The 25347-nt window shown below is 56.6% G+C and overlaps 10 protein-coding genes across 10 annotated transcripts; 6 read left to right on the top strand and 4 right to left on the bottom strand.

Annotated features, from left to right (window-relative positions):
- Positions 1-2034: 2034 nt before the first annotated feature.
- F5144DRAFT_297065 (uncharacterized protein) lies at positions 2035-3716 on the bottom strand. Its single transcript, XM_066783852.1, has one exon. The coding sequence runs from the start codon at positions 3577-3579 to the stop codon at positions 2107-2109; it is 1473 nt and encodes a 490-aa protein (XP_066641512.1). The 5' UTR covers positions 3580-3716; the 3' UTR covers positions 2035-2106.
- A 543-nt stretch (positions 3717-4259) lies between these two features.
- F5144DRAFT_297029 (uncharacterized protein) lies at positions 4260-6911 on the top strand. Its single transcript, XM_066783851.1, has 2 exons — positions 4260-4466; positions 4531-6911. The coding sequence occupies exon 2, from the start codon at positions 4613-4615 to the stop codon at positions 6845-6847; it is 2235 nt and encodes a 744-aa protein (XP_066641511.1). The 5' UTR covers positions 4260-4466; positions 4531-4612; the 3' UTR covers positions 6848-6911.
- F5144DRAFT_296976 (uncharacterized protein) lies at positions 6911-8241 on the bottom strand. Its single transcript, XM_066783850.1, has 2 exons — positions 7902-8241; positions 6911-7828 (listed from the first exon to the last, which is right to left on the bottom strand). The coding sequence occupies exon 2, from the start codon at positions 7809-7811 to the stop codon at positions 6975-6977; it is 837 nt and encodes a 278-aa protein (XP_066641510.1). The 5' UTR covers positions 7812-7828; positions 7902-8241; the 3' UTR covers positions 6911-6974.
- F5144DRAFT_549468 (uncharacterized protein) lies at positions 8195-13527 on the top strand (the record flags this gene model as incomplete). Its single annotated transcript, XM_066787582.1, has 7 exons — positions 8195-8257; positions 8333-8409; positions 8520-8647; positions 8872-8972; positions 9116-9290; positions 9404-12126; positions 12340-13527. 7 exons carry the CDS (start codon positions 8195-8197, stop codon positions 13525-13527), a joined length of 4455 nt encoding a protein of 1484 aa, XP_066641509.1.
- A 1803-nt stretch (positions 13528-15330) lies between these two features.
- On the top strand, positions 15331-15995 carry F5144DRAFT_296952 (uncharacterized protein). Its single transcript, XM_066783849.1, has 2 exons — positions 15331-15826; positions 15886-15995. Exon 1 carries the CDS (start codon positions 15438-15440, stop codon positions 15777-15779), a length of 342 nt encoding a protein of 113 aa, XP_066641508.1. The 5' UTR covers positions 15331-15437; the 3' UTR covers positions 15780-15826; positions 15886-15995.
- A 511-nt stretch (positions 15996-16506) lies between these two features.
- On the top strand, positions 16507-17550 carry F5144DRAFT_296947 (uncharacterized protein). The gene is made up of 2 exons (XM_066783848.1): positions 16507-17262; positions 17337-17550. The coding sequence occupies exon 1, from the start codon at positions 16602-16604 to the stop codon at positions 17244-17246; it is 645 nt and encodes a 214-aa protein (XP_066641507.1). The 5' UTR covers positions 16507-16601; the 3' UTR covers positions 17247-17262; positions 17337-17550.
- Positions 17397-19376, top strand: F5144DRAFT_654100 (uncharacterized protein; the record flags this gene model as incomplete). The annotated part of the gene is made up of 2 exons (XM_066793088.1): positions 17397-18024; positions 18244-19376. The coding sequence occupies exons 1-2, from the start codon at positions 17781-17783 to the stop codon at positions 19374-19376; spliced, it is 1377 nt and encodes a 458-aa protein (XP_066641506.1). The 5' UTR covers positions 17397-17780.
- Positions 19377-20938: 1562 nt separating this feature from the next.
- F5144DRAFT_578028 (uncharacterized protein) lies at positions 20939-22387 on the bottom strand. Its single transcript, XM_066789245.1, has 2 exons — positions 21223-22387; positions 20939-21113 (listed from the first exon to the last, which is right to left on the bottom strand). Exons 1-2 carry the CDS (start codon positions 21971-21973, stop codon positions 21088-21090), a joined length of 777 nt encoding a protein of 258 aa, XP_066641505.1. The 5' UTR covers positions 21974-22387; the 3' UTR covers positions 20939-21087.
- A 126-nt stretch (positions 22388-22513) lies between these two features.
- F5144DRAFT_594205 (uncharacterized protein) lies at positions 22514-23465 on the top strand (the record flags this gene model as incomplete). The annotated part of the gene is made up of 3 exons (XM_066790549.1): positions 22514-22900; positions 23132-23345; positions 23434-23465. 3 exons carry the CDS (start codon positions 22514-22516, stop codon positions 23463-23465), a joined length of 633 nt encoding a protein of 210 aa, XP_066641504.1.
- Positions 23466-23655: 190 nt separating this feature from the next.
- F5144DRAFT_654088 (uncharacterized protein) lies at positions 23656-25212 on the bottom strand (the record flags this gene model as incomplete). Its single annotated transcript, XM_066793087.1, has 3 exons — positions 23656-24202; positions 24243-24952; positions 24982-25212. 3 exons carry the CDS (start codon positions 25210-25212, stop codon positions 23656-23658), a joined length of 1488 nt encoding a protein of 495 aa, XP_066641503.1.
- Between the last annotated feature and the right edge of the window lie 135 nt (positions 25213-25347).

Below are 25347 nucleotides of genomic sequence, written 5' to 3'. Positions count from 1 at the left end.
TCCACCACGGGGCGGGTAGCAGTCCAAACTGTGCACTTTCTAAGTTCGGGGCAAGCCGCAGGAGTGTTGCGATAAAGATTGCCTGTTGGACAACCCAGGGCCGGTCAATACTCATACAGCCCGATGGGTTGGGGCCGCGTATTGCTCTTTCGATGCGGAGACGCATTGTGTTGGGTGGTGTAGTCAGTTGTACGAGCTCGCGCAGCTCACGGACCATATTGGATGTATCTGAACTAAAGCGCGCCAGCACCGTCCTAGGTCCGGGCATGACCTGGACTTCACGGATTTGCAACGCTTTGTCGGGATCGCTTAACAGGATTTTGATCAGGGACCAAAGCGAGAAATCTCTGACAGCCGGGCAATGATATAAATATTCTTGGGCTGCCAAGCGTAGAGCTCTGTTAACACGGCTGACTTTGGCCAGGTCCGTAGACAATTTCCGCGAGCCCAAGTCTACTTCGCTCGGGTTGCCCCCCTGGTCTCGTCGGTCGTTGAAGGGCCATGGATCTCCTTGTCGTAAACAGTGAGGACAAAAGTAGCTGCAGATATCCCGTAGGAGTTCAGTAGGTAGCGAGTTAAAGCCTCGTGGGGATGCTGTTAGCTCTGTGCTGCTCGGTTCCGACATGTTGACGGATGGATTAGTTGGCCCCGTCGAAGCTATGGTTTGGTTTCCTGGGCAGTAGAGCTTAGCACAAGGAGCTGCCGATCCCTGGGTGTTGTTTATATAATGTAGGCATCATTGGCATCAATGTTGCCCGTATTCTTATGCTCAGTAGGTAGGTAGTGTTTGGTTGAAAGAGGCTCTTGACCATACATGATTGTTGAACAACATTTTCGGTTAGAAATGAGCACAACTACTAGGGCTATATTAGGTGCTGTAATACCGAGCTAGATATCTACTTCTCGGATTGGGAGCATAACAATGAACCCTGTTCATCGTCGCATTTTGTAGGGAACGGCCAGAGAGAGAGATTAAGTGCACCACTCGAATCTGACCAAGCGATAGTATATACCTGGTTAATATAGAGGAGGCGGACGCAAGTAACGGCACAATTGATGCCGTTGGGGTACTTGGGATGATGATAACCATGTATCTCACATGCCCAATTCACTTTCTTCTTTGCAAGTTTCGCAACTCGGCTTGTGCGTGTTTCCAAAATTAACCGCAAACTCTACCAGCTACATCTCGACAGCAAAAGGTCAAGTCTTAGCACTGGCTTCACACATCGTCCACATAGGTATATCTCGACGCATCTCTCCTCAAAACTACCAGGATGGGCCCAGGTCGCAATAACTGGCCCAGGCGCAAACCCTGAACCTAGCCGTCAAAAAGCTGGAGGTAGAGTCTTTCCTCCCTTCAGCATTCGCCCTAAGCTTTCATAATCCTACGACTTATCACCACCAGCACCCAGCCCTCCACAATGCACCTGCACTTGCCGTCATAGCCTACCCAACCCCCTACAACCCCGCACAAAACCCTTCTATAGGCTCGAAGCATCGCTCCCGGGGCCCATCGTGCCAGAAGCGCCGGCGCAGCCCACTCTCGTGTGTAGGTAGCTCGCGCCCCATGCTGCGGTGGCCACTCCTCCCAACATCGGCGCTCACCTCCTCGGCCCCGGGCCACGTTTTGCCGGCTTCGGTATCGCGCGTCCTGGGCGCGGGCCTGGGGCGTTGTTTGATCTGGGCTAGGTGGCCTGGCGAGTTTAGCGTGGTTGGTGAGGTGGGTTGGTCCCGTGTGCGGTGCTGGCGGTTGTTTGGATTTGATGGGTGGGGTTGGGTGGTTCGATGGGGCTATGCCGGTCGGTTAAGTGAGTTTGATGGGTGTTAGCTTCGGGGGTGTTTGCGGCAGGGGGAATTTGCTAGGAAGAAACGTGGAAGGAAAGGCAGAAATATATATTAGTAACTAGAAGGCAAATGGACCGGGGAATATAAGGAGGGGCGTGGCAATATTCGCCGTTTTCATCTTGAGCGAGCACAAGTCGAGGTACGTAGCACCTGAGTAGGGGATTCATCTTCTTCAAAGAGCATAAACTTTGGGCACGCAAATAGTAGTTGAGATTATTACGGCGTCACATACTATCGCCATTGGAACACTCCGCCCATCTCCTATCGCCGCTCCCGGACCGCCCGAAGAAGATCCTCAAACGCCCGGGTATCCCCCAATTCCGTCTCCTTTGCCCGATTGAGAGGGTTTTGGAGCGAGTATCTTCCGCGTTGCGCAACCTCCTCCACCGGGCAGATGGCGGGATCGTTATTGCCAAAGTTCATTTCACCAGTGTATTCCCCCGTGGAGATCCACGGGCTCGGACAAAGTCCCGCATCAAAGACGATATATCGAGACGCTGACATATCCGCGCCCATCTCCTCTCGACGGTCGAAGGTGTTGTGCCAGCGGTGATGCACACAGCCGAACTCCCGGAGGTTGGGCAGGCCCTCGCGAATGCCGTCGTACACCGCCTCCCACGTGCCCGAGAAGCCGAAGACTTTGGAGCCGTAAAAGCCGAACGAGCCCTCGGGGTACTCATGCCAGTCGTGGGTCGGTACACCCCACTCGTTGAATTGTTCGTTCAAGACGCGCAGGTAGGAAACGACAAAGCACCTGTCGAGCCGCAAAGTCCGGAGGGACTTTTGGGCCAGGACCCAGTCGAACTGATCGTGGTGTCCGACGACGAACTCGCCCAGGGTCAAGGTCCTGAGGTTGGGGAACACGAGAACCTTGCCGTCAAAGTAGGCGGGGATGACACCCCAGCACTCCCTGAAGGTCAAGGTCAAGGACGTGAGCTGATGGGCCAGAGGAGGCAGGAGTTCATTTTGAAGGTAAGGCTCGAACGTCTGGCGCTCGATGCGGTCGAGGTCATGGTCGGGCCCGTGTTCGTTGTATTCGTGGGCAACGAACAGGTGTAGCTCGTTGAGGTCTTTCATGACATCTTTATAAAGGTCGGATGAGGTGAAATCCGAGATTGTGACGTTTTGTAGGTTCTTGAGAGTCAGAGATCGAATCGTGCTGGTCCTATTCGCGTTGGCGCGTCGTTTCTGTATGGCTCCAAAAACGGTCTTGAGCGTCTGCAGCCGGTGAGAAATCGACTCGATTTTCTCATCGTCTTCCCACCACTGTGATTCTCTGGCACCTAGGCAGTCTTCGGGGAACCAGATCTGCACCGACTTGAGGTTCGGTAGCTGAGCAATGCTGGTGACGGCGACGTCAAACGGACTGTCCTCCTCAATGTCCTCCGTCACCCAGTCCTCCGCATCGCTTACCGGGTCCTCGTCCATGTCCAGCGCATCGGGGTGGCTCTGAATGACAACGTCCTGGACAACCGGTTGGATTGTCTCGCTGTTGACGGCGTGGGTCCACGGTATGTCTTGCCGGGACCGCACTTCCTGGTCTGGCGCATAATTCAAGACCAAGGTCCGGAACAGGTGTCTTGTTGCGAATTCGTGCCACTGGCGGCAGACAAGACGGGCGTTGCGGAGGTGGCCGTAGTGGATGAAGGATTCGGGATCATCGTCGTATTCGTACTCAAAAAGCTGGCCGAGGACGAGATTCAAGATCTCCGGTGGGATGTCTCTAATACTCATTGCGGGAGTGTTTTTATTGAGATTTGAGAACTTAGGGATGAAAGGGTGTGTGGTTGGGTGAGCTCATGAGTTTATGTGACTTATGAGTTTGTGTGGTGTGGCGGAAAAGAAAAAATCAATCCGACACACTTTTGGTGTTCTTTTATCATCGCACCAGCCCCTTTCCCCTTCCCCCTATTTCTCGGGGCAGAAGATTGCAACGATAGGCAGCAGAGGCTGAGGTGGGGGCTGCCTGGGAGCGCTCGGACCAAGTCTCCGGCACACACGAACCCAACTTAGGCAGCCACGGGCCAAAGCTCAGTGATAGTGCGTTCACTGTTCCCGGCTGGAGCGAATGGTGTTTGTCCGAGACCTGAGGAGTCGAGACTTGGCTGCGTTGTATTGTGGATGGTTGGCAAATTGTTGATTTGATCCCAGTCAGATGTCGTGGGATCTGAACGTTTGTACGTGTGTACCATCGCGGAATGGGAAACACGCCGAAATCCAAATGGCAACGAGGAGGAAAAAGTTAAGGAAAGAGAAGTAAATAAAGTCAAACAAGGAACTAAAAGAAAGAAACCGGGCGACATAAAAACTACGAAGAGACTGGTTGGTAGCCCCCTGTCCTAGGCACGTGACTTCGTGACCAGGTTCGCGCTGAGGCGGAATCACAACGCGCATCCCCAACAACCAGATCAGCACAACCGTTCTTGTTTCGCCCCGCCCCCCGTCTGTGCAGGCCAACGCAACCTCCCCACGACCGACCACGCCAGTCAGCGAAATAACCGCCTCGATCAATCATCCATCCATCCATCCGACCAACCGAGGATACGGCCGTATTTGCTTTTGTTTTCTTTTCTTCCGCACTTGCAATCATCACAGGTCAGTCGCGCTTTCCGTACTCGATTGTGAGTCTGTGACTTGACATTTTGCGCGCGCGGAAGAGTCAGTAGCTAATTGACCATCCGGCAGGCAGGCGGCGGCGACCACTTGTCTCTCCAGTCGTCCATGTTCATGAGCCGCCGCCGCTGGCCAGCAGCCCGCACTCACCGGTATGCCCCAGCAAGGCAGCATTGCGAAGCGACTGGTGCCAGGGCCATGTCTTGGCGAGGCAAACGAGCTAGAGGTAAAGCGCAGGCGGCTTCCACAAGGAGGCCGTCCCCTCCCGACTCCAGAAGGAACGGCTTCCAGTGTGCCAGGTGGAGACGACCGACAAGCGAGGGAGGACCCCCGCAAACAGCAGATTCTCAACTGGATCTGCACTGGACAACACAGGATCCAAGACGACTACGTCAAGCCGCCCCCTGGTAGCGAGCAAAGCGTGCAATTTAATCAGGATGACAACGATTGTGATGCCGACTCCACAGACCAGGAAACATCGTCGACCATCAGTTCAGCGCCCCTCCTGGACCGACTGGTTGGCGCCGACGACGATCTGCTAATACCAACGCCAGCGGCTATCGACCGTGTCTTTCGCGACGGTCGGGCGACGTGGACGCGCTTCCTCAATCTCGCCCGCTCGCTTCCTCCGCTCCGCTTCCCCCCGGGATTTGGAGATCCCTCCATTATGCTCAAGGATGTTCCCGCCCTCCCGGCCGAGTTGCCGAGGAAAGGCTGCCTCGTTGGAAGGCCCCTGTGGCGTATCCCAGACCCTGAGAAGTCAGTTATGGCGTGTGACGAAACGCTGGACATGCAGTATTCGCACGGGCCTCGCAAATTCCTCTACTGTTCGTATCCCAAACCAGTCGAGTGCTGTCTTTATTCAACCCCCCATCTTTCTGGTCATGAGCTCTCGTATACGCAACGAGGACTGCCGGTTCTAGTCATGTGCTGGTCCTACATATTTTCTGTTCGCCTTCTGGAATTGCAAGGCAGGAGGGCCCTCTACTCTCCACATTCCTTACTGCCTGTCTCGGCCAAAGCTTTCAAAACTACACCTAGCACGGCGGCCTTACATCTGGGTACATCTGCGTCCCGCCGACTAGTCAGGTGGCTCTGCGCCATCCTCGCACCCCAGCCAGGTTGGTCTGCGGATACCGGAGACTTCCCGCCGTGGGCTGCCTTTTGTTCTGGTGACACTGCATTCGCGATTGTCACCGTCAACGGGCCCACAGACTTGACCGCAAGCGAGCCGCCACCATGCTCGGCAGAGGCTACTGAGCTGTTGATTGAGTTCTGTGAAATATACGGCTTCCTAAGGCCCCCACAGTCCACCAAAACATGCTCCGAGCTACCACCCGCTTCGGCAGCATTTTTTGCCACCCTCTCTCTCCCATTTTATCGTCAGGATGCCCTTCAGCCCCGATTCCCCGTCCCCTCGCTGAGCCGACGTGAAAATGGTACCCCCGTCATTGAAAATCCCCGCTCCGCCGATGGTATCGGCGTCGCCACAAGCGCTATGGCCGAATCGACTCGGATTCGACAGTATACCACAGACCTTCGATATTACATGACCCTGAGTATGGATACAAGATCCCTCGGCTCCGTTGTGTGGAGTATCTTCTGGCAACCTGACATTGAAGCCAACCTTGTTAGCCCTTGGTTATCTTCTATCAAGCACGTCCTCAATCCACTTCTAGCCTCTCGCGACCTTGCGAAGCTCATCAACGTCTTTGCGTTCCGCCGACCTCGCGTTGCATCCTGGTGGCTGGGGATATTTCTCCTCGGCGATTTCACCATTCTGGACCGGATTTCTCGGTACCTGGATACACTCGAGGAACGCTGGGGCTATGCCTCTGTGTCACATCCTGATATTGCTGTCGCCGCCTGGACTGGGTCGCCGCAGTCCTTTTTAGACGATGAAGCCCTACGGCCATATACCGACCCCGAAGAACCTATATCACGGTCCGACCTTCTCCAACATCGCCACAACTTTTTCCTACAGGACGAGATGTCCGTACCGTTATCGTGGCGCCCGTTTGGACACGTCGCTAAGGAATTTGTGGAGCCAGATATTTGGCCCTGGCTGGACCGCGGCCACGTAAGAGAGTATGTTCACTGGGTGTGGTGGGTCAAAAGGGGGAAGCATCTGCTCCGCGACGTCCAACTCGGCTTTCGACAGGATACTGGCAGGTTTGTTGCGAACGTCCCGGACCACCTCGAAACCGTTCGTGGCCGTGGGCGGATATCCAGCACCGAGGTCATCAAGCTGGAACCCTCAATGGAATCCACACTTCGCATGCTGGGCGATTTTATCATGGAAGTAAACGGCGACCGTGACAGGTGTCTTTTAGCGATACCAGGGGCTACGGACCATCCATGGCTGAAGGACTGGAGGGGGCGTGAGTGACTTCCGCCGTGCAACGGAGGCTGCCGCTGCCAAGGCCGACTTGGGAAAAGCGGCCAGCGAGGTTGGAGACAACCCGGTCTTCTGGCTCGTTCATGGTGAGCGGATCTTCAGAGCCCAGAGAGTCAAATCAGGTGTGGCGAACTTGCGCTTGCCCCGCCCCGGTACTTGTAGTGGCGGGATTGGAGTCCAGAGTCGTGAGCGGGTCGGCGGATGCGTCCGAGAGCTGCGGTATATGCCATTGGTAGGCTACGGTCGAGGAGGATGCTGCATGGGCAGGGGTGGGAGCCGAATCGGTCGCCACACCGTGGCCATGTACAGTTCCATCTTCCATATAAGAAGCTGGGATGTAAGACGCCGCTGTGTAAGGTTCGGTGCTGTGAGACGCAGTAGGGTAGGGAGTGTAGGGCGCCGTTGTGTAAGTCGCAGTGGGCGAGACAGGCACTGCGTATGGCGGCGCGGTTGAGGTATACGCCGGGCTGAAGTAGCCCGCGGCCAAGGACGCGCTCGCGTAATCTGCAGCATGAGCGACCCCGTCATATGCAGGTGCCGATACTGTCGCTGCCGGCGTCGGAAAGGAAGTGGTGTGGTATGCCGTGGTGTCGTATGTCGTGGTGTTCGAGTATGCCGTGGTGTCGTACTCAGTGGTATCGGCCGCATCGTTTTCAGGCGAACGCGGCCGAAAACCCGGATGTTCAGGTTTATATTCGTGAGATGCAAGAGGCCTTGCAGCCCTAGCCTTGTCTGGGTAATATTGCTCTCCACAAGAACAAGGCACCCAGCAAATTCTCCAGCCAACTGCCGTGTCGACGGGCTGACCGCCAGACACCGAGCCATGGAATCCGACTTGGCAGATGTCGAAGGTCTTCTTGCATTTTTGGCACTTGGAATCCCGTTTTTTAGCGTGTTTTCCCATCGGATGGCCACATCTATTGCAAGAGCCCTTGCGTCCCGACTCGGTGGACATTGCGTTTTGAGGGGTACCTGGAGCGTAGCACCAAACGTCAGCAGCCAACAGGGGAGGAGGATATGGGAAAGGGTGTTAGAGGCAACGCACTGTGACAGGGCAAGAGGCCGTCAGCGAGACGGAGATTCAAATGCTTTGTAGTCTTCGATATTGCGCGCAAAAGGATGGGAAAAGGGGTTGGCGCTTTGCTACGAAGCTCGCCGACCGGGCTGGGTAAATACAAACTGTGGCACGCTGGAGCTCCCTGCTCCTACACCGCCCGTCATGCTGGTAACGCCAGCCGAGCCCTGTTGATGCCCGATATATCTTGCGCTTCTGCTGGTGCGCTGGCGAGTGCCCAAAACGGAGTCCTTTTGCCCGGCATTGCGGGAGCAGTGTCCAAGATGAGTTTCACGTGGCATGGGCTGCAGTTCGCTGCCTGGGCCAACCCCCTTTTTGAGGTCGAGGTGTGTTGGGTTTGTCCAGTGGTTGGCTGGGAGCTACCAACATTGACAAGGCTCGGAGCCAACTCCCGTTAACAGCAAGCTCGTCCGACCAACACGGCAAATAAATTCCCTAAGGCCCCCAATCAAGAATACCCCGGCAGCCCGGCTCGGCTGTGAGCCCTCGACACAGACTGGACAAGGCCGTCGAGTCGAGCCATGAGATTGTTACTTCACACTCCATACACCACCGTCTTTTATCTGCAATTTGAGACGATCGCCTCAGTCGCTATTTGTACCCGCTCCACCGCGGTCCCTATTTCGTCCCAGTTCTGAATCAGGTTACCAAGAAGGCAGACGCGGTTCTCACCAATGTCCTCTCCTATTCCCGGGGTAACAGGCGGAGGGCCATTTGTATGTCTCACTTTTCCATCCCCTCAAAGTTAACCCTTTTTCCTGAATCCCCCTCCATAGCCCGACAACCTCACGGTACCCCTTGGTGCCCCGGCATTTGCAAGCGACTAAAGTATCTTGCATATCCTGTAGAAGCTACTATGTGGTAAGATCTAGAAGCTCGTCCGATCCGGATCCAAAGTCTGTGTAGCTCCCGTGACTGTCATCGTACCTAATCCACCCAGCCGACACGATCCCAATCCCCGAGTCCTCATTTCGGTTCTCAGGCGCTGGAATCTCGGCACCCGCTTCCTTGGGACCTCAGGACTGCCTCGGCACAGCCAATGTCACTCTATATCAAGTCAACATCCTTGCTCCATTAAGCTTTCTATCTTCTTTCGGCCGCCTGTTGTTGTGTTTTCCCTTGAAGGAGTCTCACCGTTTCAGCACCTTTCCCGAGGGTCTCATCTGCCTTCCTGTCTAATATAGGGATCTTTCGAGCGTTACTACCAATTTAGCGCCGATGCTGTTTTCGAACCGCCGGTCCTCGCTTACCCCCACATTGGGCTACATGCATTCACGCTAGTGAGGCACCTGTGCGGCGCTGTTGTAGTCATGTTTGGTCCGACTATCGTTCTGGCATCAGCTGCCAAGTTTGATACCTGTACGTAAAAGGTGCTACTTCCACGCTGCCTGCCTTTATTTCTGTTAATTTGGCTCCCAAATAGTGTTTATTTGATCCAACGAATTGCCTCATACGTGGAGTGTTGACCGCAGCAATACCCAACATGAACGCTATGGCAACTCAATCTGGGGCGCCGAACAAACTTCCTACGGATGGCGACGGCAGCCCGCTATCATGGTTCCAGCAGCGACTCTGGGTCCACCAGGAACGAAACCCGGGCGACACCAGCTATAACCTCCCATTCGTGCTGCTCCTCCGGGGCAACCTCAACGTCTCCGCGCTCGAGCAGAGCCTGAGCGCCATCGCCGCCCGCCATGAGAGCCTACGGACCTACTACGGCCTGGCTGGGGATGGTGAGCCGTTGCAGTTCGTGGCGCCCCCGGGGCACGTGCCTTTACCGGCTGTGTCTGTCGACCGGCTCCAGTTGCTGGAGGCCCTGGACCGGTTCCTTGAACACCGCTTCGACTTGCGCCGGGGGCCCATCTTCATCGCCCGCCTGCTGCGGTTGTCCAGCGCCCAGCATCTTTTGCTCTTCAACGTGCACCATATCGCGGCGGATGCGTGGTCTCTTAAGGCCATCTTGCGCAAGGAGCTGCACAGCGCGTACGGAGCATTCTGCCAGGGGCAGAAACCCGTGTTGCCCTTGTTGACGGTCCAGTACCGAGACTATGCGCGACAGCAGCGGGCCTCGGATATGTCCGCCGATCTCGACTACTGGAGCAAAACCCTCAAGGACTACGAAGACAGTCTGGAACTACCGACGACGTATCCACGGCAGCGCAAGTCCGGCACCACGAGCGAGACCTTCGTGTACGAATACCCGCGCGAGTTTTCCCGGGAGCTCGAGCGCCTGTCGCGCGAAAACGGCTGCACCATGTTCATGTGCCTGCTCGCGGGACTGGCTGTCACCATCAGCCGCTACGCCGACAGGGACGACCTCTGCATCGGAACCACGACGGCCAACCGGCCGGATGTTGCGCTCGAGCCGCTGATCGGTTTCTTTGTCAACATCCTACCACTGCGGTTGCGCGTCGACGAACGGAGCACCGTCAAAGAGTTGCTGGACGCTGTGCGCTCCCGGGTGCTGGACGCCTTCGAGCATCCGGTACCATTCGAACGAATCCTCCAAGCTACCGACGTGGCGCAACGCGGCAGCGGGAATCCGCTGGTCCCCATTATCATGAGACATCAAAACTTTCCAGAGGCGTCGCTCGGCGCTGCCCTACCGGATAAGGTGACCTTCCATGCCTACCCAGAGCCGGACGAGGCCGATGAGGGGGTGCTCGAGGTGCTGGATCGGGAGCGTACCGCGGCCCGGTGTGAGATCGAGCTCTCGTATTCCGGAGGCGCGGCGGGGCTTTCGGTCGAGGTTGTGTTTGCTGCCGACTTGTATAACAGCGCGGCCGTCGAGCGCCTGATCCGCCATCATCACATCGTCTTGGAGGGCATGCTGCACGACGCTACCAAATATGTGTTTGAGTTGCCGCTGCTACGCGACTGTGATGTCGACAAGTTATTGGAGCGGAGTGACCGCGCCCTGATGGCTGAGGTCCCGACGGCGTCGTTTGTGGAGAGGTTTGACGAGCAGGTACAGCGGGTGCCGGACGCAGTGGCGTGTCGAGACTCTCAGGGGGGGTGGAGCTACATTGACATCGCCCGGCGGACACATAGCGTCGCACACGCTCTTTCAGCCCATGGCATAAAGCCCGGGGATCTTGTCGCGGTGTGCCTTCCGCGAGGCGGCGAGCTGCTCGCGACGCTACTCGGCATCTGGCGCACGGGAGCCGCCTACGTGCCGCTTGACCCGGCATATCCCACGGCCTACACGCGGCAGATCATTGAGCATGCGGCTCCGAGAACCGTTATTTCTGATGCGAAAAGTCAGGCCTTGCTTGATGTCGGTGACTCGCGGTGCTTACGGCTGGAACAGATGACGGTGACAAATGCGTATCAAGGGCAGCCCATACAACTAAACACCCTCGCGTACGTCATGTACACGTCAGGGTCTACCGGCACGCCCAAGGGCGTCCGTGTACCTCACCGCCAGCTCAACAACTGGTTGTTCTCTTTGGAGACGAACTTACCGTTCCAGCCCGACGAAGTCGTAGCCCAGAAGACGACATCGGTCTTCGCGGCCGGAGTCAAGGAGATGTTCGCGGGGCTTCTCAACGGTATCCCGCAAGTAACCATCGACGACGAAACCCTCCGCGACATGGTAGCCTTCGTCGACACCTTAGCCAAGCACCACATCACCCGTCTCAACATCCTCCCATCCCACCTCGCAACCCTCATGGACCACCTCAACTCAACCAACAAACACCTCCCCGCCCTCCAAATCTGCACCACCGCCGGCGAGCCCCTCCCCAAAGCCACCGTGCTCACCTTCCGCAGCACCTTCCCCACCGCCCGCCTCCTCAACAACTACGGCTGCACCGAAACCAACGACCTCACCTACTACGACACCGCCACCCTCCCCCCCCACCACGACTTCGTCCCCCTCGGCCACCCCATCACCAACACCAAGCTCTACATCCTCGACCACCTCCACCGCCTCACCCCCCCCGGCGTCCCGGGCACCCTGCACATCTCCTCCGCCAGCCTCCCCGACGGCTACCACAACCACAACCCACCCCCCCAAACACCAACCCCCCCCACCCCTTCCGCCTTCCCCCCCACCGCCATCGCCAACGACCCCTTCCCCCGCAACCCCTTCAGCCCCTCGCTCAGCGCGCGCCTCTTCAACACGGGCGATGTGGTGCGCTACCTGCCCGACGGCAGCATCGACTTCATGGGGCGGCGCGATTTCCGCGTCAAGGTGCGCGGGTTCCGTATCGATGTGCGCCAGGTGGAGCGGGTGATGGGGGAGTGTGAGGGGGTGGGGGCGCGGGCGGTGGTCGCGAGGGGGGAGGGCTGTTTGGTGGGGTATTATACGGCTGCTGTTGGGACTGGGACGGTTGATGCTACGGCTACGGTGGGGGAAAAGGGGCGGGGAGGGGTGCAGGGAACGGAGCTGCGGGCTTTTTTGCAGGGGAGGCTGCCCGAGTACATGGTGCCGGACACGTTTGTGCTGCTGGCGGAGATGCCGCTGCTGCCGAACGGGAAGCTGGACCGGCGGGGGTTGTTGGAAGCGGAGGGGGTGCTGCAGGAGAGTGGGGGTTATTATGAGGCGCCGGAGAGCGAGATGGAGAGGACGCTGGCGAAGATCTGGGGGGTAGTGGTGAACATGCCGGTGGCGCGGATTGGGCGGCAGACGCACTTCTTTGAGATTGGGGGGCATTCGTTGTCGGCTATGCGCGTGCTGGCGCGGATTAAGGATGTGTTTCGGGTTGAGTTGGGGTTGTCGGAGTTGTTTGCGGCGCCCCGGTTGGAGGCTCTCGCCGCGGTGATTCTTGCTAGGGTCGGGAGCCGGATGTCGTCTTGGGAGGTGCCAGCCGCGACGGGGGCTCCCAGACCAGCCCGCGGGTTCGGGCTGCTCCACGACAAGGTGGTGCTGGTCACGGGCGGCAGCCGCGGTATCGGGCTTTCTACCGCGTTATTACTCGCCGAGCAAGGGGCCAAGGTGGCCATCAACTACCGGGACAGCAAGGCACAGGCGTTGGGGGTCAAGGACATGATCGAGGCCGACGGCGGGACGGCCGAGGTCTTCGGGGCGGACGTGACGCGCGCTGAGGAGGTCGCCGCTATGGTAAAGGCCGTGTACAGCCGGTTCGGGCACATCGATGTGCTCGTGGTCAACGCACACATCCACTTCCGGCACAGGTCCTTCCTAGAATACGAATGGGCGGACCTGGAACAAAAAGTCTCGGACGAGCTCAAAGCCGTCTTCCACCCGTGCCGGGCCGTGGCGCCAGACATGGTGCGGCGCGGGGGCGGCAGCATCATCGCGCTGTCGAGCACGCTGTCGAAGCGCAGCAACGCGGGCTTCCTCGCGCAGAGCACGGCCAAGGCAGCCGTCGACGCCTTTGTGCGCTCGCTCGCGGCCGAGCTGGGCCCGCATGGCGTCCGCGCCAACACCGTCGCCCCGGGCGTCACCCTTACCGACGCCGCGCTGCCCATGGCGCCCCACGTCAAGGAGTCCGTCGCGGCCATCTGCCCCCTGCGCCGGAATGGCCTGCCCGAGGACATGGCCGGCGCGGTACTGTTTCTGGCGAGTGACATGTCCCGGTTCATGACAGGGGTTTATTTGGCTGTCGACGGAGGATTCACTACGCTGTAGTCAAAGTGTCGCGGGAGATGTCTCGCTTATCGAAGACCGTGGGGGTCAAGTTCACGTTTCCATCGCTACCTGCAGAGATTCTGTGCCACAAGGAGTCAGTAACAGGAGCTAGAAAAAGAAGTTTGGAGGTCGGTTCCACCGTCGATTTCAGGAGTATTAAGGAGGCACCATATGACTGCTTTGCCGCCAAGAAGCGTTCGTTATCTTTCAGGGGTTTTAGAGGAACTTTGCCGCGGTTTAGGCTGCGGTTGTTTATTCCCGGGCCCAAGGTCCTGTAGTTGGGTAACATCATTGGGGAAGCTAGTCGAATAGCGTTCTTGACCAAACCTATGGGATGATAACCTAGTTAGCCGTTTTCCGAGGATTCGGATTGTGGCACAGAGTTAAACTTGGTGGAGGTGAAGATGTAATATTACCCCATGGTGGCCCAGCAATTGGACTCTCGGGACCGACGCGGCGTCAGGATTTCTGGTGTTCCCAGTATCAAGGCAACCCAGTGGTTTGGTGGCAACCAAACACGTTGCTCATGCATGCCGGAGGTGACAGGCGCTATGTGCCTCGAGGTGTACACAGTATGTACGCCTGGTGTGTCTGGGTCGAATGGGATTGGAGGGGTTAGTTCCAGGGTTGTAGCCGTCAAGGTCGTCCCCTGTTATGTCAAACTCTCCCAAGCTTCCCTCTCTCATGCGCTGAGCCATTGTCGCATTTCCTTCAATGCCACCGTCTGTTCATACTTTCGTCCTCGACCAAAACTCGATGTCGACGGCCAGTTTACCCACCCCCGAAGCCAACTTGAACTCTCGGGCAAGTCGAGTGAAAAGATACCCGAATGCACCTATTTAAATTCAAAACTCGAAACCGTCTCTTCGTTGGTGCTACCTTTTGGGCAGCGGCCAGCGGCACATGCGGGTTGTGCCGCTGAGAGCCGTCATCGACTCGTCAACGTCAAACACGTCCTGGTCCAGTCGCTTATCGACCGCTTATCAAAGCATTACATGGTGCCCTCAGAGGGTTAACTCAGGATCTCGCCATGGTGGGACTCTGGGAGATGGGATGGCGACCATGCTGCTCCTGACTCTTGCGTGTCCACCTCGACGTCGACGAACGTCCGGCGGTCTAGGGAAAATAACGTGATGAGGCGGGTCGCAAAGTGAGACAACCCACCATGTGAGCAGCGCTTAGGGCTCGGCACCTGCCTGATCCTGTGCCAAGGGGCGAGCGATGCGACCGGGCCCCTGCAACCCAAGGCGAAGCGAAAGCGGACGCGAATCGTCGTGCCTCTCGGGCGTGCCTCTTCGCGCATCGGAGTATGGGGATGCCGGGGCGCCGGGGTGACGGGCGCTCCGCGGCTAGTGCATGCGCTGCGGCAATGCATGGGGCTACTGTAGGTCGTGTAGACACCGCAAGTCGTGATGGGCTGATGGGGCCGGAACCTGCAGCAGCCCGCTCGCCGTCAAGGGGATCATTTGGAATTGTGTGGGCTCCAGTCCCCTGCGTGTCTCCATGCCCACTGGCTGTGCCCACTTCCCCAGGCATGAGCACGGCCAGAAAGCAGAAACCTCCTGCAGGGCAAGCCTCACGGAGATGCCCGAAGCAATGCTACGTGTGCAGCACAGAGTACGAACTGAGTAACTTTGTCCCTGCTCAATATCTGCAGATGCGCGATATCCTGACGGTTGGTTCTAAGCCCCTTCATCTCTTGCGTAAGGCGAGCAAGTTGCAACCCCCCAATCAAAGGGGCCGACCGGACGGCTGTTCAAGATTGGCCCCATTTGATTTCTCGTGTCCAGCCCAACATCGACATTGAATGACTGGGAAAGCCGACGCGAGGCCGTGCAACTGCAGGGTTCGGAGGGTTATCTCGGAAACTGGAATTCGAGGTTTTGAACATCACCTGGCCGCCGATCGACATGGCACCATCCATCCATCGTGCCCCCACAACGGGCTTTAATGTCTCGGCATTCATTCGAGTCCCACTTGTGCTCGCCTTGGTGTTCCACTCGACCCCCCGGGTCACTGGCGTCAAACTCGCAGCCACGCAGCCCAACAAACTTCCCGAGACTGCGGGCGGGGTAAAGCGGCCCGCCGTCAGCTTTGTGTGTACACGAAATACTTGTACAGATGTAGGAGTTTTTTTTTTTTTTTTGGCAGGGTTTTCTCCTATTTCAAGACCGAATTCGGAGATAAAAGATCTCGGGTATACCGGTTCCCGTGAGATCCATGATCCACTGCGGCCATTTTGCCCACTTTGACAACGCGATTTTGCTCAATATTGAGAGTGTGATGTTACTTTCAGCAGGTGCTCCTCCTCCGTCGATAGTTAGCTTGTGGCGCGAGCTAATGAGATGGAAGAGGCAGTGGATGTTAATTATTCGTCTTTGTCAAAGAGTTTGGCACAGATGGGTTGAAAATGACTCGCGCGTGAAACCAGCGCACGTGCAGGCGCAGTGACGTTTTCTTCCAGGGGGTCCTTGGGAACTGGGGAAACAGATGCAGGCTGCAAGGCCAGATGAGCCAGACTGCCGATGGCTCGCCGATCATAAAATTGATGTCTTAGCCGCAGAAAAGAAGGCGAAATTCAAAGCCCCGAGGGCGCCCACCTCGGCGACTCCTGCCCACGAGATATTAAACCATCTGAAGCGGGACGAGATCAAGCCAAACGCAAAGGCTTAAAACTTCACTCGCTCGCGACTTGGTTGTCATCATGGAAGCGGCGCCCTCGGGGAAATTTGCAATACACTCGACCGGCTCGGGACCGGAACTGTTCGGGGAAAGGAGTGCTCCAAAAGTCTTGACCTTGCGATTGGTTGATGCCGGGCAGTTCCGGCAGCCTGGTCCTGCTTTCTTTTTTTTTAAGTTCTTTCCTTGAGGCACAGCACACATAGCGCGTATCCAACCCGGGGGCCCCTGCGACCGTTCCCCCACCTGCCCGTCAGGGCTAAGGGCTCACACCTTACTCAGTCCAAGATCTATTGTTTCCCCACCTTCCAGGTTCTGCTGCTCCTTTCGCATGCAGGAACGACAGGCCAGGCAACCATTCAGCAACCCCACCGCCACCTGGCGGATAAACATTCATGACCAGCAGAAATCGGTTTCCTCTTTCCACTTCATCCCAACCTGGAACCTCTCTCTGCGGCGAAGGCGTCAAACCCCAAACCACCCCCATCTTGGCGCGTCTTGCACCCCCAAACTCCACCGCCCGGATCGGGGGTCGACCGCCGCGCACAGTTGCTCATTATCATGCCTTGCGATACAATGTTGTAAATACGTATGCACACCCTAGTTACCTCAGGTCCCCGATGTGTATTCGTAAACCAAGGCGGTTCGAGGCTGGCCTGTTTGCCAAGATAAAGGGGCAGATCGGTGATCGATCGGGTTTGGTGCGCACTGGGCACCGTTGCGGGCGACGCTCCGGTCCAGCACGCGAGAGAGTGATTGGCCGTGACAAAACAGAAAGCGAGGGCAGCTTGCGAGCTGCCCGCATGGGGATCTGCCAACTCGGGCGCACAGGCTGGTGTAGTGGCACAGGGGCAGGGCTGGTTGCCAAGGACATTCTGCAACTCTCACCCAAGTCCCCACGAGGGCGGGATCTCCATCCGCGACCTCCCTCGACCGCTAGTCACTTGGTAGGCACAGACGTAACCCCAGTTTCATCTCGGCCTAACGGGGACCTTCTCGGGCAGCAAAGACTTGGAAGACGGAAGGCGGCAAAAGAGTGAGAGTTTGCGCCTCGCGGTAAACAAGGCCCAGCGGTGACGAGTTTCAGAAGCCACAGCGGCACAGAAAGGTTGTTTTTAACGGTCAAACAGGTCGTCGAGGCGAGAAGGAATCGATACTACTCGCGACTTCAGATGCAGTTTAGATATTCGTAGATGTACCAAGATGATCATCGACCACTACCCTCCATCGTTACCCAACATCAGCACATCGGCGGCACATCTCTGATCCTACCTTTCCCTCGACCACCGAGCGTTCTGTTTTAACTACAGACACCCACAAGGGTGCCCCAGACCCTGGCTCTAGTAGGTTGCGTCCAGGGCCTGGCTAGTGGAGTGGACACACCAGACCTGGCCCCTCTCCTGCACGGCAAATCCCGGTAGTAGAGGATGAAGAAGGTACAAAACCGTTAGCCCAGGACGGCAGATCAAGAACCACTTCCAAGCTTTAACTCGACGTGCCGACTGTAACATCCAATTCGAACCGCAGCCCCCATCCACAAAGGGTAGCCTGGAGACGCCATCACAGCCTTCACGATGGACATCATGGACTCGCCGCCGCGCGCACAATGTCTCGACCCCGTGCTGCCTCCCATGCCTCGCAGGCAATCGTGCGACCGTTGCCACGAACAAAAGGTCCGCTGCGTTACAGAAGGGACGAATGGGGCCATGGCTCTTGGGGGCATTGCGGAAGAGGGGGATTCGAACCCGGACGGACACGTTGTCGCAGCGGTTCCCTGTGGGCGGTGTCGTAAGGCGGGGACGGTTTGCGTCTACAGTCGTATGTTCCTCCGACGGATACAAGGGGCTCGTGACAAGCTAACAGCAGCTGAAGCCCAGCTTCGATCCGGTCGTCCACGACGCCGACGAGATGCCAACGTCCCTCCGCCTCGCAAGCGCACGAGAAGGGCCTCGAGGTGTTCGTCCTCGTCCTCTTCATCACACGCATCTTTTCAACCATCGCCACCTTCATCATCCCATACGTTCAACCATCCATTAGGCAACGTTGGCCTCGGCACTTTAGACCACTCCCAAGAATCCACCCACGAGCCTGTCCCGCCCCGGAGGGTGTCCTCTCCCGCGGCGACTTCACCGACCTGCGAACAATTCACTCATCACCACAACCTGGGCCTAGACACCCCACCGCCCACAGAGGACTGGCAAACACCGTCCTATCGCTGCGACAGCACCCAACCCCTGACAAACATGTGCCCATCGACTTCTTTTCCGGCGGTACCGGATATCGCATACGCGCCCCTTTTCCAAGACCCCGCTGCTAACCTAGTTCCGGCGGCCGAGGACATCGTTGGTGGCTATTCATGGGGCTTCCCTGCATCCTCGGACTATTTCCTCGAAGATCTAGCGCAGATCAACCTCCGCATCCACCTTGCGGGGCGCGCCCTGCCCTCCCCAGCGGGGTCACCGCCGCCATGGTCGTGGCCCGCAGCCAACGACGCTTTCGACGCCGCCTGCTCGCTGATCGACGCCGTCGACCAGTTCGCCGCCCGGCGGCAAGTCCCAACGTTCCCAGAGCCCTCATCAAACCCACAAGCAAACAGCGGTACCATCGATGCTGCGCTGGATTCATCGGCGTGTCTTATGGTGCACGCATCCCACCAAGCCCTACTGGGCGTGTTCGAGCACCTGTCAACCGCGCTACTACTCCACCTCGCCGAGCAACAACAACAACATCAAACCCCACCGCGCACCCCACCAGACGCGGCATTCCTCCCTCCCGGCAACACCCAAGCTCTGATCATGACCAACCTAATCAGCCACCTCCTCAACCAACTCGACCGCGCCTTCCTATCACTCTCTAGCTCAACCCCCTCACACCCCCACCCACACCCACACCCCCAACATCAACACCACCACCACCAAACCCCACACCCACACCCACACCCGGGCCACAAACCAAACATCCTCCGCTCCATGGCTATCCCCACCGGGCTACCGCCCCCCGGAACAGAAAACAACAACAACAACAACAACAACACCTGGCAAATAATGGGAAGCGGCGCTCCCGCCGACACACTCTTCAACGAGATGGCACTGAGGCAGAGGAAGGTTAGGGGGCAGGTTAAGGCTGTGGAGCGGTTGTTGGGGCGGACGGGCAGGGATGGGGTAGCGTAGTTTTGGGGTTGGGTTTGGGGGTTTGGGTTTGGTGGTGGTGTTAAGCTGGAACTTGGTTTTCGCTGATGGGTTGGGACTTGTGATGGGTGCGGTTTATTGGGTTGGGGCTGGGTCCATTGGGTTGGGGTGGCATGCAATAGTATTAATTGTAATCATATGGGTGGTCGGGAGGGCGGGTACAGCTTTTTATTGATGCTTGGATATTTTTATGTTTGGTGGGTGTTGTATTGTATTGTTGTTGCTGGTGGAATGTGGCGGGCGCGCATGTCATGTCCGCTATTTGTGTTTAAAAATGCTGAGACAGGGATCGATCGGAAACACCATTTGGTTGGGGAACGGAACAGTGATGAAGCTTCAAACACTTGAAGAAAAAAAGTTTGGTTACTTCTTATACAGTCTGCGTTTGTTGAAACCCCCTGTGCCCTCATTCCCCAGTGCCCGCTGGATAGGTATGGTATGTAACCATCAGGTGGCCCCAGCACGATCGTTCAATTAGTTTGTGATATAGGAATCACAGGTGGGTCCGGAGGTGTGCTGGTTTATCCTGCCGGGAATCGAACCCGGAAGCTGTTGGGAGCAGCGACGACAGTTTCTATGAGTTGGACTCGAACCAACTCGCCCAAGTTGTTGAATTACTAGATCGTATGAAGGAATTAAGACCCCGGAACAGGTATTGGGGGGCTTCACGTGCTCAGGTGGCACACTCGCTTTGATCCGATGTCTATGGTATATGTACACAGTGTCCTGTCCCAGTAGGCACACAACAAGGAAGACTAACGACGGGGCGGCTGCGGTTTTACACCTTGGTCAGGGATGAAGTATGCGGTCACCGTGGCCAAGGCCATGTGAATATGTCTTATGGATAAGTGGCCTCGCAGTTACAGATTATCCGGGATGATGATCCTCCAGGAAATAATGTTGCCGATATGATGAACCTCAGATCTCAAACCAGGTCCTCCCCCTGACCAAAAATATTATTATTAATAGACTATCCGCCTTAACTTAGGGAATCGTTCGCTTATTAAAAGTACAATAATATGTATACAGCTTTACCCAAAGCCGGACAATTCCCATCAACCCATTCCCCAGTCCAGTTTGCCCTTGGTCTTCACGACTCTGTGACGAACCTGTCCAGGATCCTATCCTGTTAGGGTTCAGCTTCGTTGAAGGTAATCTCTCGAGGATGCTTAGGTTCGGTGCAGCCAAAGGGTGCACAACAATAGACTTGTCTCAACAGTAGGCTTGTGAGCTTGTAGCGAACTGTAGTTGTGATTGCTAACTGGAGAACTCCCAGAGCTCTCCAGAACGAGTGGCTATATACCATCTGGTCTACAGGTACCTTCGTACTTGTGCCTACTGGATCGTCTTATCCCCTAGGCGATCCGTACTGGATCGCCTTATCCAATTCACGATCCACTGGATCGTGAATTCCCTTCCACGATCCGTTTCTTATTGGCTGATGCCCCATCTTTAATCATTGGCTCGGGCCGCTCCCAGCGCGGTCCCGCTTGGCCGCTGCATGCGGCCGTGTTCGTGACAGACTCTCCAGTTAAGCGACATCAATCCAAAACCATATCCGTGTCCAAGTCGTCAAAGGAATGCCCTTCTCCTTTGTCGTCGTCCAAGTTGTGCCGAGCGAATGCCTCGACTAGGGAGGGGACATCAACCTCAATGCTAAGTAGTCGCATACTTTCGACCACCTGATCGTAAGTCAACTGGAAGGCATCATCGACGTTTGTAATGACCCCTTCCATCTCCTCTCCAGCCGGGATAGCACTCGCCGGGTCGACAGAGGCGCCGCCGTCCAAATATCCCTCGTTGCCCCTGCTGATGTCCACATCCCTAGTAGCTCCCCGGCCCCTTTCGTCCTCGTCGTCAACGTCCATCGCATCCGCCATCATGATTGCCTTCTTGGTGTGAAGGCCGGGGCCGCCGCGGATCATCCATTCCAAGAAAGGGGCATCCCTACCCCACGACAAAGCGTCGGCCGCGTTGAAGGCGTCGATCGCCTTTGCCAGGAGTGAATGCTGCGAAATATCAAGTGGATATTGCGGGGCACGATGCCAGTTCATGCGAGCGGCGCGCAGATTCATGAACAGGCTTGTCAAGAGGCTTTTCGAGATGTGCTGGGCCCAGGGCTGGACGGAGGGGTGCTGTCGCAGGGAATTGAAGAGCATGTCGGAGTCGAAAGCGGCCTGTGGTTGCCAACCGAGATTTTCCCACCGCCAGAAGTGTTGCTGCTGCACTTCGGTCGCGGCTTTAAACATCTGAGCGAAGCGTTCATTGACCAGAGCCTTCGACAGGTGGTGGAAAGCCCTTCGCATCGCCACCCCGACCGCCCGGTCGCGTCGCTCACGCATTAGGAGGTAACGATCGCGAAAATAGACCATGCCCGCCTTGGGCATCAAAAGCCGGATCCGAACCTTGTGCTTTTTCCTCCGCCCGGAGCTTGGGGCACGCGGAGGGTCGGTCTTGGAGAGTTCAACCCACGAAGGGGTGACGACGGTGGCGGCGGCCTGGCGATCTTGTCGTTTTCGCGCCCGCCCAGCACCTTGATCTCTGTTGGTAAGTCGGCCATTACCACGTGCAGCCCCCATATCCAGAAGTGAGTTTGACAGAAAATGTGTCGAGGTGGGGGACTGATCGCTTTGAGGAGCCGGCTAAGGCTGGGGCGTAGTCGGGAACGAATGGGTGCCCTGGTGCGAGGTACAGATTTGGATGCAGAAAAGAAGATGCTCAGGTGTGGTCGCAATGGGAATGCGGGTGCGACTTCTAAGATGCTGGAATAGAACAACGGTTAATGGGTCTAGGCGGGAACAAACAATGGAAAGAAAGGGTTTGCTGTTCGTAGATTGTGGGTATGAATTCAATCTTGGTTCTGCTGGAACAACCATCCACATCACATCAGATCGAATGAATCATAATGCTGATTAGCATATCTCCAGCCTGTTCATTCCACATGCTTTAAAAAGGTTCTCTGGTGCCTAACTCATGATTCTGCCTTGACTGGCTTTAGGTTCCTTCCTCAACGTGACTGGCGACTTTTTGCATTTGTTCGAAACGATAGGTCCTTGGTAGGGAGGCAAGTTGCCTGATCTTTGTTCACCGGTCAAGGTACCATATCAGATAACTTCATCATGGCCACTGACCGTGACACCGGACCGACAGGCAATAAGTTCCACAAGTCTCATAAGGATGATGAGTTGCGCAGGCACTTGACAAGGCGCCAACAGTCACATATCGAATTAGTCATTAACGGCCATCCCGGCGGCCCTCGTCTCCGTGACATCCTCCCCGAAGTTGGGATGATATGGCCTTTCAGAACTTTCATGGTGGGGAATTCTGACGAAAGAGTCGTCACTGCCCTCAGGAAGATCACTCCTCACTTGTCGAAGGAGAGAGTGGAGAACTTCTTCTCCCACATGTTTCTGGAGGCGGCCAAGGTGATAGCAAGGCCAACTCACCCCCCTAACGGCAACATCGACTTCATGGTATTTATCAAAGTACTCCAGAGAAATAAATATGTCCAGCGCTGGGCCAAAAGCCTCAGCCTGTACGCCTTTGAAAGGCTGTTCCTTGTCCTCCACGCAGCGCGTATAAACTGGTTACGCAGCCCTGAACTGCCCGTGGATCTCCACTATCGACCGTGCAAACTCGCCCTGGCTATCGACACGTTCATTAAGGTCGATACACTTGCCTGGAGCCATCCGTATATTCGGGGCCATTTTAAGCGACTGCGCGAACGCGGAGCCCAGATCCGCTCATACGAGGGTAGGTATCCACAGGACGTGGTGATGGGAGAGTGCGCGGCGGCCCGGGCCGGCCAACCACCAGTGCCTACGGGCCGGGTCAGCAAAGACAACGACGTTGACATGATGGCCGATGGTATCCAAGATCTCGCCATACAACAATCGTATGAACGGGGAACCGGGGGCTGGGGGGATTGGCCGGTTGTGATGGATTACCGAGGTAAGAAACGAAAGTCACCTAGTTGTTAGTTCTACATCAATAACTCATCCTTGTAAAGCTAATGATGCGGTAATCTGTTTCTGTATAGCCCATCTGTGTGATCTCTGCTTCTACTTATAAAAGATGTGCCTCAGTTGATGGATTTGTGTTTCTACCGTTCAAAAACCGTGAGACGTTCACCACCTACATAGGCTATTTGTTATCTTTAGTTGAGGCACCCATCCTCAAGTGCTAGATATAGATCCCTGGATATTACTGGCTTGTAATCGTGCTCGATGTGGAAAGGAGCTTATAACTGATACTTACCCGCCTAGTCAAACAAGACCTCCAACAGTCGTCTTTTGGCTTCCTCCTGATCCCATTCCACAATAACTCTGTCTTTGGACTGCCTCATTTTTCTCTCCACAAACGGCTCTAGCGCTGCCATCTCCCCCTTCGTCAATAAATCCACTCTTGTCTTCCATAAATCCTCTTTCAAGACATCGCCCGCCCGCTGACCAAAGAATCTCTCATCCAAAAACCTCCAAAACACCATGTCAAACGCCCAGCTCTTCCTCGCCCCATAGCTCAGCCAGAACCGACCCGTCTCCCAGCTCTCCCGCATATACCTCGACAACGGAACCGGCAATGGCCCCGGCCCATCCACCCCGCCACCCGGCACCCTCTCCTCCGCCCGCTCCATCGCCGCAAACCACGTCCCAAGCCGGCCCTCATACACCCGCACCCAGTCATCCACACCACCCGACCACGTCTCGGCCAGCTCAAGCAGCAGCCACCACGGCGGGTCCAGCGCGAACTGGGTCGGCGCTGCGTAGGCAAACTCCCAGTCAATCACCGCCACCAACTCGTCCGCCTCGCTTAGCAGCATATTCCCCGCCCGGAAATCATCCCCCCCACATCCGAAACGCCCCATCCCCCGCCGGCGCCGGAGCAAGCTTCTCCCTGCCGCTCCCCCCATCAGCGGCGATGCGCAAGGCTTGCGCCGACCAGTCATCCTCCGCAAACCCGAAACACGACAGCCGGCCCTGGCGCGCCAGCCGGCGGAATAAAAGGCGCGCGACGAGCTTGTTGCGGCAGTCGTCGGCGGAGGTGATAGCATCGTTTTGTTGGAATACCAGCTGCGCCAGATGCATCTCGGCTAGCGCGGTGTACCACGCGTCCGCGGTAGGGTAGGTTGTGTCTGGAAGCGGGAGGGCGGCGTGGGGGATGTTGGCGAGCCGGATCATGTCCGTCATGTTGTGGGTGAGCGGGCGGCCGATGATCCTGTAGGAGGTGTCCCCAGACTCGTCCTCGAATTCGACTAGGCCGCCGATTCGCGGGAAGGTGAGGCGGGAGAGCTGGAGAAGACACTCGGCGGCCTTGCTCCACAGATGCTCGAGCGTGGTTTCGTCGATTTCGGGGTTGAGGACGTGGCCCACGCTCGGGTCGTCGTTGGGGGTTGTTAGTCGAGCTGACATGCTCCCGCAGGTTTCGACGCGCTCGAGTGTCACAAATGGTCCGAGAGTGGGGTCATTTCCGGAGGAGAAGTGACGGGGTATGGGGATCTGAGTGTTTTCTGCAATGTACTTTGCTGTCGCGGCCTCCTGGATTGTTTTTTCGACCGGGAACTGGATGAGGTTCAAAGGGGAAGTCGGACCATGACATCGGGCCTTTGCAAGACACCCTCGAGATGAACTCTGTAAAGTATGTTGAAGCCGCCGACGACCAAAGGCGATACAAGCGTTGCTGGTGCGCCAAACTGCTCTTTGGCAAGGCGCTCAACCTCGCGGCAAGTGGTTTTGAGACGCATCCGTTTCAATGACTTGTCCGAGTCTTCATCGTTCTTGTCCCAGACAAGGTTGTCGAGCTCCTCTTGCCCGTCATACATTGTTTTCTTCCGGTGCTATGTGTTGTGTTAGCAGAATTAATGCTGTGCAAGGTCGTGGTGTATACATTACCTTTCCAAAGGGCCCGTTGCACTTGATACGATTGAATTCCGGAGGTTGACAACGCAAGGGATTCA

This window comes from Chaetomium tenue (assembly GCF_020726465.1).
Source record: "Chaetomium tenue strain MPI-SDFR-AT-0079 chromosome Unknown F5144scaffold_5, whole genome shotgun sequence".
In the NCBI taxonomy this organism is placed as follows: Eukaryota; Fungi; Ascomycota; class Sordariomycetes; order Sordariales; family Chaetomiaceae; genus Chaetomium; species Chaetomium tenue.
Note: the sequence above shows the minus strand (reverse complement) of the source record. Positions and strands in the feature narration are given on the sequence as shown.

Coding starts and splice junctions, on each gene's coding strand:
- F5144DRAFT_296976 (XM_066783850.1), bottom strand. CDS start 7,811: ATGTCCACCGAGTCGGGACGCAAGGGCTCTTGCAATAGATGTGGCCAT.
- F5144DRAFT_578028 (XM_066789245.1), bottom strand. CDS start 21,973: ATGGGGGCTGCACGTGGTAATGGCCGACTTACCAACAGAGATCAAGGT. Junction 21,114..21,222: donor CGAAAGGGGCCGGGGAGCTA/CTAGGGATGTGG, acceptor AGGGGTCATTAC/AAACGTCGATGATGCCTTCC.
- F5144DRAFT_296947 (XM_066783848.1), top strand. CDS start 16,602: ATGACCAGCAGAAATCGGTTTCCTCTTTCCACTTCATCCCAACCTGGA.
- F5144DRAFT_297065 (XM_066783852.1), bottom strand. CDS start 3,579: ATGAGTATTAGAGACATCCCACCGGAGATCTTGAATCTCGTCCTCGGC.
- F5144DRAFT_297029 (XM_066783851.1), top strand. CDS start 4,613: ATGCCCCAGCAAGGCAGCATTGCGAAGCGACTGGTGCCAGGGCCATGT.
- F5144DRAFT_296952 (XM_066783849.1), top strand. CDS start 15,438: ATGGCACCATCCATCCATCGTGCCCCCACAACGGGCTTTAATGTCTCG.